Source organism: Capricornis sumatraensis, chromosome 4, assembly GCF_032405125.1.
Source record: "Capricornis sumatraensis isolate serow.1 chromosome 4, serow.2, whole genome shotgun sequence".
NCBI classification, from domain to species: Eukaryota; Metazoa; Chordata; class Mammalia; order Artiodactyla; family Bovidae; genus Capricornis; species Capricornis sumatraensis.
This window is the reverse complement of record NC_091072.1, coordinates 68,803,617-68,818,541: the sequence shown is the minus strand read 5'-3', so window position 1 is coordinate 68,818,541 and position 14,925 is coordinate 68,803,617. Positions and strand designations below refer to the sequence as shown.

At 35.9% G+C, this 14,925-nt stretch overlaps 1 protein-coding gene across 2 annotated transcripts in view; it reads left to right on the top strand.

The window, feature by feature from the left end:
• Window positions 1-14,925, top strand: part of CEP83 (centrosomal protein 83) — a 137,479-nt gene that overhangs the window by 78,952 nt on the left and 43,602 nt on the right. The window contains exons 6-10 of one of the 2 annotated variants that reach the window (XM_068970942.1): window positions 3,117-3,365; window positions 5,963-6,094; window positions 11,842-11,956; window positions 13,186-13,330; window positions 13,444-13,593. In XM_068970942.1, coding sequence (XP_068827043.1) covers window positions 3,117-3,365; window positions 5,963-6,094; window positions 11,842-11,956; window positions 13,186-13,330; window positions 13,444-13,593 — 791 coding nt within the window. The remainder of the gene's footprint in view (window positions 1-3,116; window positions 3,366-5,962; window positions 6,095-11,841; window positions 11,957-13,185; window positions 13,331-13,443; window positions 13,594-14,925) is intronic. The other variant, XM_068970943.1, reaches the window with a different exon arrangement.

The window sequence follows — 14,925 nt, the reverse complement described above, 5'->3', positions numbered from 1 at the left end:
TATCTGAAGTGCTGCTTTAGGTCCAGGTGTTTCCTTTATTTGTTATTATTTTTATTATTTATTTTTTTAATTTTTACTTTACAATACTATATTTGTTTTGCCATACATCAACATGAATCCGCCATGAGTGTACACATGTTCCCAATCCTGAAACCCCCTCCCACCTTCCTCCCCATACCATCTCTCTGGGTCATCCCCATGCACCAGCCCCAAGCATCCTGTATCCTGCATCGAACCTAGACTGGTGATTTGTTTCTTATATGATCTTATACATGTTTCAATGCCATTCTCCCAAATCATACCACCCTCTCCTTCTCCCACAGAATCTAAAAGACTGTTCTATACATCTGTGTCTCTTTTGCTGTCTCGCATACAGGGTTATCATTACCATCTTTTAAATTCCATATATATGTGTTAGTATACTGTATTGGTGTTTTTCTTTCTGGCTTACTTCACTCTGTATGATCGGCTCCAGTTTCATCCACCTCATTAGAACTGATTCAAATGTATTCTTTTTAATGGCTGAGTAATACTCCATTGTGTATATGTACCACAGCTTTCTTATCCATTCATCTGCTGATGGACATATAGGTTGCTTCCATCTCCTGGCTATTATAAACCCTAAAGTCAGGAACAAGACAAAGGGCAAGCCCACTTTCACCGCTGCTATTCAACATAGTTCTGAAAGTTTTGGCCACAGCAATCAGAGCAGAAAAAGAAATAAAAGGAATCCAAATTGGAAAAGAAGAAGTAAAACTCTCACTGTTTGCAGATGACATGATCCTCTACATAGAAAACCCTATAGAGTCCACCAGAAAATTACTAGAGCTAATCAATGAACGTAGTAAAGTTGCAGGATATAAAATCAACACACAGAAATCCCTTACATGCCTATACACTAATAATGAGAAAGTAGAAAAAGAAATTAAGGAAACAATTTAATTCACCATTGCAATGAAAAGAATAAAATACTTATGAATATATCTACCTAAAGAAACTAAAGACCTATATATAGAAAACTATAAAACACTGATGAAAGAAATCAAAGAGGACACTAATAGATGGAGAAAAAAACCATGTTTATGGATCAGAAGAATCAATATAGTGAAAATGAGTATACTACCCAAAGCAATCTACAGATTCAATGCAATCCCTATCAAGCTACCAGCGGTATTCTTCACAGAGCTAGAACAAATAATTTCACAATTTGTATGGAAATACAAAAAACCTCGAATAGCCAAAGCAATCTTGAGAAAGAAGAATGGAACTGGAGGAATCAACCAGCCTGACTTCAGACTCTACTCCTTTATTTAAAATATTCCAAATTCTCTAACTTACACCCTTCTCAGATTACTCTGAACTACATTATAATAGACAAAAATGATGGGACCAGTGATGGGGTCGTGATACCACGATCTTTGTTTTTTGAATGTTGATTTTTAAGCCAGCTTTTTCACTCTCCTTGTTCACCCTCATCAAAAGGCTCTTTAGTTCCTCTTCTCTTTCTGCCATAAGGGTGGTGTCATCTGCATATCTGAGGTTATTGATATTTCTCCTGGCTATCTTAATTCCAGCTTGAGCTTTATCCAGCTGGGCATTTCTCATGATGTACTCTGCATATAAGCAGGGTGACAATATTCAGCCTTGATATATTCCTTTCCAAATTTGGAACCTGCCCATTGATCCATGGAGAAGGAAATGGCAACCCATGCCAGTATTCTTGCCTGGAGAATCCTGTGGACAGAGGAGCCTGGTGGGCTGCTGTCTATGGGTTGTACAGAGTTGTACACGACTGAAGTGACTTAGCATGCATGCATGCATTGGAGAAGGAAATGGCAACCCACTCCAGTATTCTTACCTGGAGAATCCCAGTGACAGAGGAGTCTGGTGGGCTGCCATCTATGGGGTCACACAGAGTCGGACATGACTGAGGGACTTAGCAGCAGCAGTAGCAGCCATTGTTCCATGTTTGGTTCTGTTGCTTATTGACTGCACTTCTTAGATTCATTTATAGCAATGTGAGCAGTCAGTTGTCTCTTGGGCCATTTTGGCCCAGGCTGCAGAGCATTACTTTAAGTCCTTTTGGCTTAAAGTGAGCCTTCTAAGCTCATCCTGGCTAAAACAACCCCAGGGATGTTTATAGCTGTCGTTTTTAACTTTCTTTCTCTCTCTCTCTTTTTTAAACAACTGAATTTTTTTTTAAGTTAAATCATCTAAAGAAACCCCATATATAAAAAGAGGAACAAAGATTAACAACAAAGATTTGTTAGTAGGGGATAGGGAGTTGGAGAGATCAGCAAAGGGAAAGAATGAGTTTTACTCTGATTACTTGGACCCTCATTCCTGGAGGTGAGAGACCTCTGAAGTGCCTTAGAGGTTAGGAAGCAGCTTGAAATCTCCTGATGCTGAGGTGCGTGGGATCCAGTTGCAGTGGTTGGCATGAATAAGAAGACCATTGGTCTTTCTGTTCAACAAGTTCCCTGGTGATTTGTCATTACCCTGGGGTAGTGATTTTCAGTTCTTTCTTGCATCTGAGAATTAAGAACTAGGCCATCACTACAACTGGGGCTTTAATAAACTCTCAGCTATCATTAAAACTCTCATCAGTCACATTTGTAGTTAGTAATATGGACAAGCAGCTTTTTTTAATAAATAAAGTTGCTTTGGAGTAGATGATTTTATTAGTGTAGATATAGCCAAAGAATTACTGTCAGATGAGGAAAAGCTTAGGAGTAATCAGCATATTGATCTTGCATAAGTCCCTGTAATGTTCTGATGAATTTTAAAAATAGGGACATATTTTAAATTATTCTGTAGTATTATTTTTAATTTTGAACTTTAGCCAGCATCTGATGAAGCCCTGTGCTAAACACCATGAGGAGATGGAGGGAGAAAAATAGGACAGGGTCCTTGCCCTCACAGTTCAGTCATGCCAAGTACAGAATGAAGAACGTGACATTTTAGGATTTTTTTTCCTTTCCTTTTTCATTCACCACCTGAGCTTTTCTGTTTCGTATTGTGCAATTTCAAATTTTAATTTGCTGACTTGTAAAGCATGTTTATGGCTGAAAATTTGATAATTTAAGGTTGTATGTTTTCTTTCAAATTATTATTAGATTGCAAGATTGGAGGAAGATAAAGAACTCCTTAACCAGTTGCACAGTGTTGATCCCACAAGAGAGAGCAAACGAATGGAGCAACTTGTTCGAGCAAAAGCCCATTTGCATCAGAAATTAAAAAGTTTAGAAGCTGAAATAGCAGAATTAAGAGCTGAAAAAGAGAATTCTAGTGCTCAGGTAGAAAATGTCCAAAGAATTCAGGTGCGGCAGTTGGCTGAGATGCAGGCTACAGTCAGATCCCTGGAGGTAAGGTTTTAATTGCTTCCCGGTAGACTATGGCATCCTTTTTCTTTTTTTAATTTGAAGTGCAGTTGACAGACCTTTGATTTTTAGAGCATAAATATGTGCTCACCACTTTAATGCTGACGCATTTGTGGAATCCCAAGAGTAGATATACTTTCTATAAAGAAGAAAGCTCTTGATTGAAGCAATAGCTATGCTACCACATTTACAAAGGGATTATTTATTCTTTGGGAGTCATGTCATCTAGCTGAAATGTTTTAACTCTTTTAATGCCACAGAGTAGAATATTAAAAAATATTTTTTAAAAATTGAGTTTCTGAAGACTAAAATCGTCTCAAACCAGAAAGAGCAATTTCTTTCTAGTCATTCCCTTACTCTGTGATTTACGATCTTAAAATCATAAATCCTGTTTCAACAGAAATACTGCACTTATGTCTTATGGCAGCTTCGTGCCAGAGTAACAAAGTTCAGCTTGGCTGCTAATACATATAAAGCCTTCACTGAAGTATTCCTAAGTTCATTAGGGAAAGAAAAGCCCTGTCAGAGCTACATTAGTACTCTTAGGTATTCTCCTATGAAGTTCTTGGTTTCCATTGTTGGAAAGGAAAAACTTTTACTTTATCCTCTTAGGTTCAGTGTTTGAGGATTGTGAGTTAAACTGACAACAGACAGATTAGCAAGAGAAAAGGCAGATTTTTATTCATGTGTGTAAACAGGAGTTCACAGAAAAATGTGACTCAGAGACAGTTTAATTTGGGGCTTATACACCATTTTAATGAGGAAAAGAGATGGGGAGAAAGGACAATTACAGGAAAACATGACTTTTAGGAAAGGTAAATGGGCCCTTAGGAAAACAAATGGGAGATGTGACAATTTTGTGATTATGTTTGTGTAGGTGATTTCTTATCCTGGTGATGGTGTCTCCTGTGGTAGAAATTGATCTTCCCTAGTTATGAAACTCCTGGGGAAGGGAATTCTAACACTTAAATTCTTTTTAGAGGCTCTGCTTTTAGACAGATAAGAGGAGTTCAAGAAAAAAGTTTTTCCTGTGTCTCCTGATTCTCAGAAGACTTCAGCTCAAAGTAATTTTTATGTTGCAGTGGCTAATTCTGGACCCCTTTACCATTTTATTCAGATAATGCTTAGTGTCTTACGTGAAGCAAATATACTAGTTTCATAGTTTTTAAAAGTTTATTTATTTTGAGCAATCTGAAATGTTTTGTTTTCAGAATGTTTCAAAATAGTTGTGAAGTGATTTGAACTGGAGGGAAATTAGTGTGCACAAAGTTTTTATTTAAAATGCAATATCCAAATCCAAAATAGTGAGTTTTTTTCCAGGCTACCAACTGGTAAAAGAAGTATATTAGTATGTTTTGAAGAGTAGAAGTCACCTTTTTGTTTTCCGAATGAAACTCCTGACAGTATTTAGTGGATTTCTGAACTAAAGTTGTTATTGGACAGTATCATTGGACCTTAGACACGAGGCAGTTCAGAATGAAGTGTTTATGTTGCCAACCTTCCATCCTTAACGTATCTCCTCAGTGACAGATTAAGTGGGATGATTGTGATTTGAGTATGGTATGTGATCTCTGTGTGAAACTTTGTGTTGAGGTCATTTAGTGATTATTTTTAGGACAAGTTGAATGATGACACAGGGTGGGAAGTTTATTTGTGATGTTTTCAAAAAAGCCTATGTTTTTATTATTTGTCAGATGAAAATAAGTAAATGGCAGTAGCATGCCTTTCTTTGTTGCTGGGTTTTTTGTTTTTTTGGCTCTCATTGTGTCTGGAGAGTATCATTTTATATGTGAGGAAAATAAGTTTTTGAATCATTTTTAATGTACTCCTTATCATATTTAAGATATATAGGAAATGAGATGTTATAGAACTGAAGCTCATCCTTTAATTGCAAAATGTTTTCATGTTAGCTATTTTGAACAGAAATATTTTTAAAAAGTATTCATTTTTCCCTTTCTAATTAAAGAGTACTATGAGTATTACCAACCTGGAATTTTCTTGACAACTTCATTAAGAATTTTTATTATGTGATGAGGTCTGGAACTGTGGAGTTCTTTCCCCATACTTCCAGAAGCTCCAGATTAGTTGAGGATTTTAAAATTTTCATCTCTTGGGTTTTTTTTTTTTTCCTTAATCTCCATTGATTTTAGATTTTCAGTTCTCACTTCTTAATACCACAAATGAGCCCTCCTGTCTACCTGGTAATATATTTTTTCATATCTTCTCTGCATTTATAATCCTCCAGAATGTTTATTTGAATTATGTTCACAATAATAGTAAAGAGGTATCAAATGCGTGTGTTAGGTATGTATTCTCTGAGAGAAGTATATGAGTTTTAGCTTGGTGGTGGGGGCTGTTGATAAGTAAGTTGTCTAGGTAACCTTGCATATTTCCTGGAACAAATCTCTTTCATTTGAATTCTTCTAATTGCTTTGAGAAAACTTGTTACTTTGGTATATGTTAATGTTGAAGTTTTGAATATTTGAGGTAGTATGATGATTACATTTATTAGTGCTTATTTTATTTTTATATAATTGTGAAAAATCATCAGCAAATTTTAAAATATTTTGTTTTAATAAAAGGCTGAAAAACAGTCAGCTAAACTACAGGCTGAACGCTTGGAAAAAGAGCTACAATCAAGCAATGAAGAAAACACTGTGTTAATTAGTAAATTGCATAAAGCCGAACGGGAAGTAAATACATTGGCCAGTAAAGTAAGTTGTCCTCAGTATTTACTTTATTCTTTAGAATGCTTGAGACTGTATAATGACAAAGGAATTTTGTGTTTAAGTAGCTTACTTTTCTACGCTGAAGTCTCTTTTTTGGTCTTATTCTACCTTCTAAATACATGTAGAATTTGACCATTCTAACCGCCTTTATTGTGGCCACTCTAGTCCAGTTTTTAGATCAGTCTCCTAACTTGGTCTCTTCACTCTACCCTGTCAGAGCTTTGTGTGATCTGGCCTCTGCAGTCTTTCCCCAGTCCTCATAGTCCGTTTTCCCTCCTGTTCACTTTGCTCTAGCCTCACTGGTCTTCTCACTCTTCCTGGATCAGGCTTCTACCTCAGGGCCTTTGTGCTTGCCTGTCTTGCATGATCTTCCCTCACATATGTATATTGCTTTCTTCCTCACCTATTTCTGATGTTGCCTTATCAGAGAGGACTTTGGTTTCTTCACTTAGTGAAATACCATCTTCCCTCTTCCTCCACCTTACTCTCTGTCTTTTTTATCTGCTTTATTTTCCCTCATATGTCTTAATGCCAGGTGATATATTTGTTTATTTTTGTCTTTTCTATCCCTTTTCCTTCAATCAAATATAAGCTCCAGGAGAACCAGGACATTGCTTTTGTTACTGTTAGATCTTAGCTCCTGGAACAGTGCTGGTACAGTAGACACTCAATAAATATTTGTTAAATGAGTGAATCAACAGCATGATCTGCATTTTTTTTTTTAAAGAATATAGTGGTTTGAGCATCTTTAATATACAGTATTCTCAGAAATTTAGATGTTTTTTCCTCCTTCAAAGGCAGTATATATAAGGAATCCAGTAACCAGAAGTAGGATACCAATGATGAAAGTACTTTATAGAATACTGTAGTGAATATCAGCACTGGGGGGAGTCAGACATATTCAAATTACATTTCTTCCCCTTACTAGCTGTGTGATCTTGGGCAATTTACTTTCTCTGTGAAGACTTTAGCATTTTCTTTTATGAAAGAAGACTAATACTTTATAGAGTGTGGCAGAGATTAAATGAGATATTCTGCACTGAGATATAAAGCACTTAGCTTTATCACCTGAATATACCTATATTAGCAGTACTTGGGGTAGCTCGAAGAACTTGAAAATAAAACTGATTTCTGTTGATGAGATCATGTATTATATTTCTATTAGAGTAATTAAAATCATCTTCAAAGTTTCTAGACCATAGGGAACTTATCTAGAGGAGTAATGTATTCATCATAAATTCCTTGTCCAGAGTCAAACGGTGTTTATGACAGAAGAAAGAGATAGTTTTAGTTGGCAGAGTGTGAGTATTCTAGTCCCACTGAAGAGATTATTCTTACTGTGGAAAGGAATACCTCAATCTGTTTTAAGTTGTGGCTATGAAATAATCAATTCCTCCCATTCCTTTTGTTCTGATTGCATTATCCTAAGCAGCTTTCTCTGAAAACTTTTGTACAGGGAGAGAATGCACTGGTCCTTCAGGTTTAGAATATTCTAGTTTCCATTACATTTTTTTCTCATGATTAATAAACTGACTTTCTGGTTTTATAGATCACTTTCTGTAAACTGCAGTAGTGTGAACTTTGTAAACTTTAGTAACCTCTCTCTGACCTTGAGAGCTGTCTTTAAGTGCAGTGACAGAATTGGATTTCTGCATCTGAAAGGCCAAAGCTGTGATATTAGAAATATCAGATGCCATCCTTGGAAGAGAGTCTACCCAGTTTTTTCTGTGGCAAATGCATATATTTTCCACTTTCAGACTGTATGTTTATTAACATACATTGCTAAGAGTTGCCTGTTTTGTTAAAGGCACATTTGCATTATTTTGGATATAAATGGTCTATTAGAAACCACCCATCAACTTTAGGCAAATCAAGTTTTCATTTGAGATCTTGCATTATAAAAATATTTTGTTGGAAGGATAAATTTTAAAATAATGTTTTAAGCATTGTCACAGTTTTCTTTGCAACTTGAAATTTTCATCAACATTTTGCAGTTCTCACAAATGGTTGTTTGCAATGCAAAGGAACACCTGGGGTGTTTTTGTCTAAATTATTCAGATTTGTAAATGTTTGTTAGGTTTTGAACAGTTATATCATGTAACTATCAATGTCTTGAATTAAAAAGTATTACCAAAGATGGCCTAAAAATAATGATCTTAAAAATATTTTATATTCAGTTAGATAAATTCTTCTGTTACCTCTTGAGGTGTTTGAGCTTTAGGACTCCAATAAAATGTACAGTTTTAAGGAAGTCATCCCACAGAGTTATCCTTATTATGTAAGTTAATAAGGTCATTCCATCTCTGACCTTTGAAAAAGATCAGTTTGAATACTGTCTCTTTGGAATTTACCTGAAGAGCTGCTTGAGTAATACATTTTTTCAACTATATTTGAATTTCTTGCTTATGCATATTGTTTTCTTGTGTGTGTTTGTGTAATTTAACAGATTCTGAACCCTTATAAAATGCCTATTCTTGCTACTTTGTTATACTTCTTAAAGTTTTATTAATACTAGCTAATATTCTCTGAAAAGTAATACTTCTGTTGTGTCAAAAGCGTAAAGCAGATTCACAAAGACTAGAATCTACATGGAAAACACATTGTGGGAAAAACAAACAGGGTAGCTTGGCCCTGGGAAGCTAAGAAGACTGTAAATCTTTTCAAATTATGTGCAACATTTTAACCTTGTACATTTTATTTAAGAAAAGATTGCTGGTTTTCCTAGAGTTTTTGATGTTTGATTACAAAAGTTAAAAACTAGGAATCTAGAGGCAGAAAGAAACTATTATACCCATTTGGGATTTGGTTCATATTACTCATAGAAAGTACTTTTATTTGTCATATCTCAGTAATTAATATTCATACAGGTTTTTCCATTTTTAATCAAATAATTCCTTTTAATATCTTTTAGGAAGTTAATTAACTGTTAGTATGAGTGCAGTCATTTTAGGATTTTTAAAATGTGGCACTAAAGGAAAACAAACTCATCAGGGTCCTCAGATAAATTTGAATGCCTGTTGCTTGGGCATATACCACTAGTTTAATAATAGTAGTAGTCTGAAGATAACTTCCTGTCTGATGTTGAAGCTGAAACTCCAATACTTTGGCCACCTGATGCAAAGAGCTGATTCATTGGAAAAGACCCTGATACTGGGAAAGATTGAGGGCAGGAGAAGGGGATGACAGAGGATGAGATGGCAAAACTGGGCTCTTGTCTAACACTCGGAAAAGAATTGTCCGAGGAGACACGTGCTGACAAAGCAAGAGATTTTATTGGGAAGGGCACGCGGGTGGAGAGCAGTAGGATAAGGGAACCTAGGAGAACTGCTCTGCCGCGTGGCTCACAGTCTCGGGTTTTATGGTGATGGGATTAGTTTCTGGGTGATCTTTGGCCAATCATTCATCTTTCCTGGTGGTGCACGCATCACTCAGCCACTGTGGATGCTAGCGAGAGGGATTCTGGGAAGTGGACGGACTCCCAGTGTTTCCATTCAACCTTTCGGGAACTCTTCCGGTTGGTGGTGGCTTATGAGTTCCCTATGCCTTATCAGGATCTCCTGTCATAAGACAACTCATGCAAATAGTTACTATGGTGCCTGGCCAGGGTGGGCGCTTTCAATCAGTCTGCTTCCCCTAACAGCATCACTGATTCAATGGACATGGGTTTGGGTGGACTCCAGGAGTTGGTCATGGGACAGGGAGGCCTGGCGTGCTGTGGTTCATGGGGTCACAAAGAGTCGGACATGTCTGAGTGACTGAACCGAACTGTTTATTCAGTTTCATTGATTATAGATTAATTGAAAAATATTTTCTCATTTCAGTAAATCTCTGAATGAATTAAAACTATGATTTTATATATTTTGTAGTTCTTCTCATTGAAATGAAAGATTCTGCAAAATAACATGGCTCTGATTTTCTACCTCATCTATAAAGCAGCTGCAGTGTGGTTTGCTAACGAAGTGTATGTCATTCTTAACCTTCTGCAGTTAGTGTATAATAGCAGGTTATGATTACATTTGTCATACAAATTGGACTTTCATTATAGCTGTATTTAAATTTTAAAGCATTTATGAATTCTATCCATGAAATTATAAAAACTCAAATCTATAGCAAATTTGAATTTTAAACTGAATACAATTTTTTAGCTGCTCTGAAAGCATTTAGAAACAGCTTTGTAAATATTGTTCTTTGAGACTTGCTTTCATAGAAAAGAACCTCAGGAAGATTTAAAAATGCAAATCTGATGTCAGCACGAGGTATTTATTTTGTGTAGTGTCATTTGCAAATCTGTGGGTTAATTTGGAGGGTTGTGTCTTAGTGCACAGTACTTTCTTAATTTGTTTCTTTTCAAAGTGAAGATTTTGTGCAAAACCCCGGTTCCAGGACCTTTCATAGACAGAGTCTTTTCCAGTAAGATACTTCTATTTCTCATCTTTGCCCTCTTTGGCTCTGGGACCTCTTCCTGATTTATTTCTAGCTCCCTTCTCTAGTTTTTATAGGCTTTTATTTCACTCAAGTAAATTATCCTTTATCCTCCTATTACCACCATCTTATATTTTACATATTTGGCTTTCTATAGTTGTGATTTTTCTCCTCTAATTTAATAGTTTTATACAATAGTATAATATGTGAGAATGCAGGCTTATCTAACCTTTATGTCTATATGGTTAAATCCTCAATATAGCACTGTACCTAATTTTGGAAACACCTCACCAAAGGGCAGGGATATGGAAACTTAGAGAGTAGTGCAGATGATGAGAGAGACAAAACTTTCTTCTTTGCTGCTGTATGCCCAAGCTTCTCAGACAGTGCTTGGGCACATAATAGGCGCTCAAGAAATATTTATTGAATAAACAAAGCAATACTACTAGTGAACTATAATCATTCAACTTTCAAAAGGAATGTCTCAGAGAAAAAGCTGTGTTGGTTAACTGTATAGAAAATATTAGTTACATTGACCTTGGGTCTTTAAAAGAATCAGATTTTGGCAGTAAAGGTTTAAATTAGATTTATACATTTTGTACTTGTTTAACCTACTAACCAACCTGTGCACACGCACACACACGCAATTTAGTCACCAGATTCAATAGATTATTTTTTCTTGTCCACTTTGTCCGTCCTTTGCCTCATAATTGGTTCATTTCTTTTCAGTTTCTTGATCCAACACACTTAGAGTTAACTTTCTGAAATAAAGATGATTATATCACCTTTAACAGCTAACAGGATAAACAGTCCTTTTGTATGGCATATAGGTTTATTCCCTGACAGATTTCACACCTTCCTATGCTGTATCTGTAACAAGTTGGTTGTTGTTTTCCGAGCAGACTGTTGATATTCTACTTTTATAATATTTTATATGCTGTGTCTTATACCTAAAATGCCTTCTTGTCACCAGCACTCTTTTTTGGAAGAAGGCATCAATATTTCTTCCCTGAGGATGTTTCAGTCATTGACTGTTAGATTTTAGGTACTTGCAGTTAAACTTCTAAAGGCCAGATAAAGCCAGATGACCCCACACAGCTATTTAAAGAAGTGACTCGGTTCTGTTAGAAGCAGACTGTTTCCTCAGTGCCAAGTACTGTTCTAGGCACTGAAGCATCTCCCCTCCTGGAAGGTGCCTACTCTCTGTACTCTGCTACCAAAGGTTTTCCTCCTTTCTCCTGATGTTTTTGGGTTAGCACTTAGTGGCAAGAAAATGACCAATAGTAATTTCAATTTCTGATTATCAACAGGTAAAGGAGCTTAAGCATTCAAACAAACTAGAAATAACAGACATCAAACTGGAGGCAGCAAGAGCTAAGAGTGAGCTAGAAAGAGAAAGGAATAAAATTCAAAGTGAACTGGATGGTAATATATGACTTCCCGTGCTTTTTACTGTTATTGTCACATATAAGTTCAGATTACTAAAATAGATCAAACTGAATTTTTATTTCCAATTTTAAGCTTAATTGAATTTTAATTTTAGAGCACGTATGTACTGTGTTTGTTTGTGTGTTAAATGTCCATTCTGTGATGTAACTTAAAAAATCAATCTTATGGTTATATCATAGTTATTTGATTAATACATAAATTAAGTGAAACTTTATGGATAGGATTCCATACTTCCAAGGTTTATAACTTAAAATCTCTTTAGATTGTGTGATTATTAGTCTCAGATCATTTTAATTCTAAAGAATGTAAGGAACGTAGGTGGGTTTCAGGCCCAATTTTTAAGTCAAAATGTTTTTTTAGGTAGATGCTAGGCCGATTGTTGGGTCTAGTTCAGTCTCAGCTTATTTTTAAACTCCAATTTAGCATTAGAATGTCCTTATCATCAAGATTTCTCAGAATTTATATTGTTCCTGACTTTTCTTCGGTATTTAAATAAGCTGCCTGGACCTGCAGCTCTCATCAAATTGGTCTTTAGTTGAACTAGACTCCAGTTTCAGACAGAGCTTATGATGAATGACTGTTTTCATTATTCATTTCTGCTTGATGTTGACTCATGGATTTTCATAGTGTTAGGGAGCAAATTTTCTTTGGAACTTAGAGTTTGAGAGTCAGCTTTGCATTTTTTTAAACTTTGAGTTAGATATGAATTTGTTTTAATCATTCCATGTACAAAATACTTGTCATTTCATTACAAGGAAAATTTGTGAATTCATTGGACACACTTGAAAGCTTCCAATTTATATTAGAAATCTAACAGTTCTAATAGGTTTTGATTTTATTCACTCTGCTTCCCAGCTAGCTTTCTGTGGGATTTAGATTACAGACCCTTTTAGAAGTATTTAAACCTCTTTTGATATTACCCAGGTCAATGTCCCCAGCTCTCAAGATCCAAATGAGTAAATGTATATACCATTTATTAAGGTTTTTTCCTGTGCATGCTTGATAAAATGACAGATGAAGTCTGAATGGTACTCTTTTTCATTAGGAAAAACTTGTCAACGAATGTAAAGATCTTTGAGATATGTATCTGGAGAGACTTTCTATGTTCTTTTGTCTTACTGACTTATGAATATTTGCTCTTAATTACAATTTTTCTTTTTAATAACATTGAATATAGTAGAGTGTTCTTCTCTAAAAAATACTAGGATTACAGTCAGACAATGAAATTCTCAAATCAGCTGTTGAACACCACAAAGTGCTGTTAGTAGAAAAGGACCGTGAATTAATACGTAAAGTACAAGCTGCCAAAGAAGAAGGTTATCAAAAACTTGTGGAATTACAAGATGAAAAGTAAGTAATTAATTACCTTATTTTGTGTTAAATCTCCTTGCAGATGAAAACGTTTTGCTGTCATATCATGCTTATTGTAGTTCTTGTAATGTAATTATCATTTGTTGTTTTAGGCTAGAACTTGAGAGCAGATTAGCGGATTTAGAGAAAATGAAAGTGGAACATGATGTCTGGAGGCAGTCTGAAAAGGATCAGTGTGAAGAGAAATTGCGAGCTTCACAGATGGCAGAAGAGTCGGCCAGAAGGGAACTACAGAGTATTAGGTTATATATGCACATGTTTTTTAAACTTTATTTTGAAATAATTTCATAGCTAACAAAACATTGTAAAACTACTACAGAGTATTCCCATATAATCTTTGCCCATATCTCTCATATATTTGAATTCTTTTGATACCTTTGTTGAAAATCAATTGGCCTTATATATGTGTGTGTCTGTATTCTGCTCTGTTCTGTTTCATTGATCTGTATGTCTGTCTTGACACCAACATCACTCTCTTGACTACTTTGGCTTCATAGTAAGTTTAATTCAGGTAGTGCCTATCTTCTACCTTGTTCTTTTTGTGCAAGATTGTTTTGGCTTCTCTGAGTCCTTTGCCTTTCTACATAAACTTGAAAATCAGTTTATCGCAAAGACTTGTTAAGATTTTGATTGGCATTTCATTGAATCTGTAGCTCAGTTTAAGAAGAGTTATCATCTCAAGTCTGTCCAGTCAAGGAATATGGCCTATCTCTCCACGTACTGTATTTCTGTTCTAAGTTGCTTCAGTTGTGTCCAAGTCTTTGTGGGCCCATGGACTGTAGCCCGCCAGGCTCCTCTGTCCATGGAATTTCCCAGGCGAGAATACTCGTGTGAGCTGCCATTCCCTTCTCCAGGGGATCTTCTCGACCAAGGGATTGAACCCCACATCTCTGTGTCTCCTGCATTGGCAGACGGATTCTTTACTACTAGTGCCACCAGATGATTCAGGTATGACCTAAATCAAATCCCTTATGATTATACAGTGGAAGTGAGAAATAGATTTAAGGGACTAGATCTGATAGATAGAGTGCCTGATGAACTATGGAATGAGGTTCATGACATTGTACAGGAGACAGGGATCAAAACCATCCCCATGGAAAAGAAATGCAAAAAAGCAACATGGCTGTCTGCGGAGGCCTTACAAACAGCTGTGAAAAGAAGAGAGGCGAAAAGCAAAGGAGAAAAGGAAAGATACAAGCATCTGAATGCAGAGTTTCAAAGAATAGCAAGAAGAGATAAGAAAGACTTCCTCAGCGATCAATGCAAAGAAATAGAGGAAAGGAACAGAATGGGAAAGACTAGAGATCTCTTCAAGAAAATTAGAGATACCAAGGGAACATTTCATGCAAAGATGGGCTTGATAAAGGACAGAAATGGTATGGACCTAACAGAAGCAGAAGATATTAAGAAGAGGTGGCAAGCATACATGAAGAACTGTACAAAAAAGATCTTCATGACCCAGATAATGATGATGATGTGATCACTAATCTAGAGCCAGACATCTTGGAATGTGAAGTCAAGTGGGCCTTAGAAAGCATCACTACGAACAAAGCTAGTGGAGGTGATGGAATTCC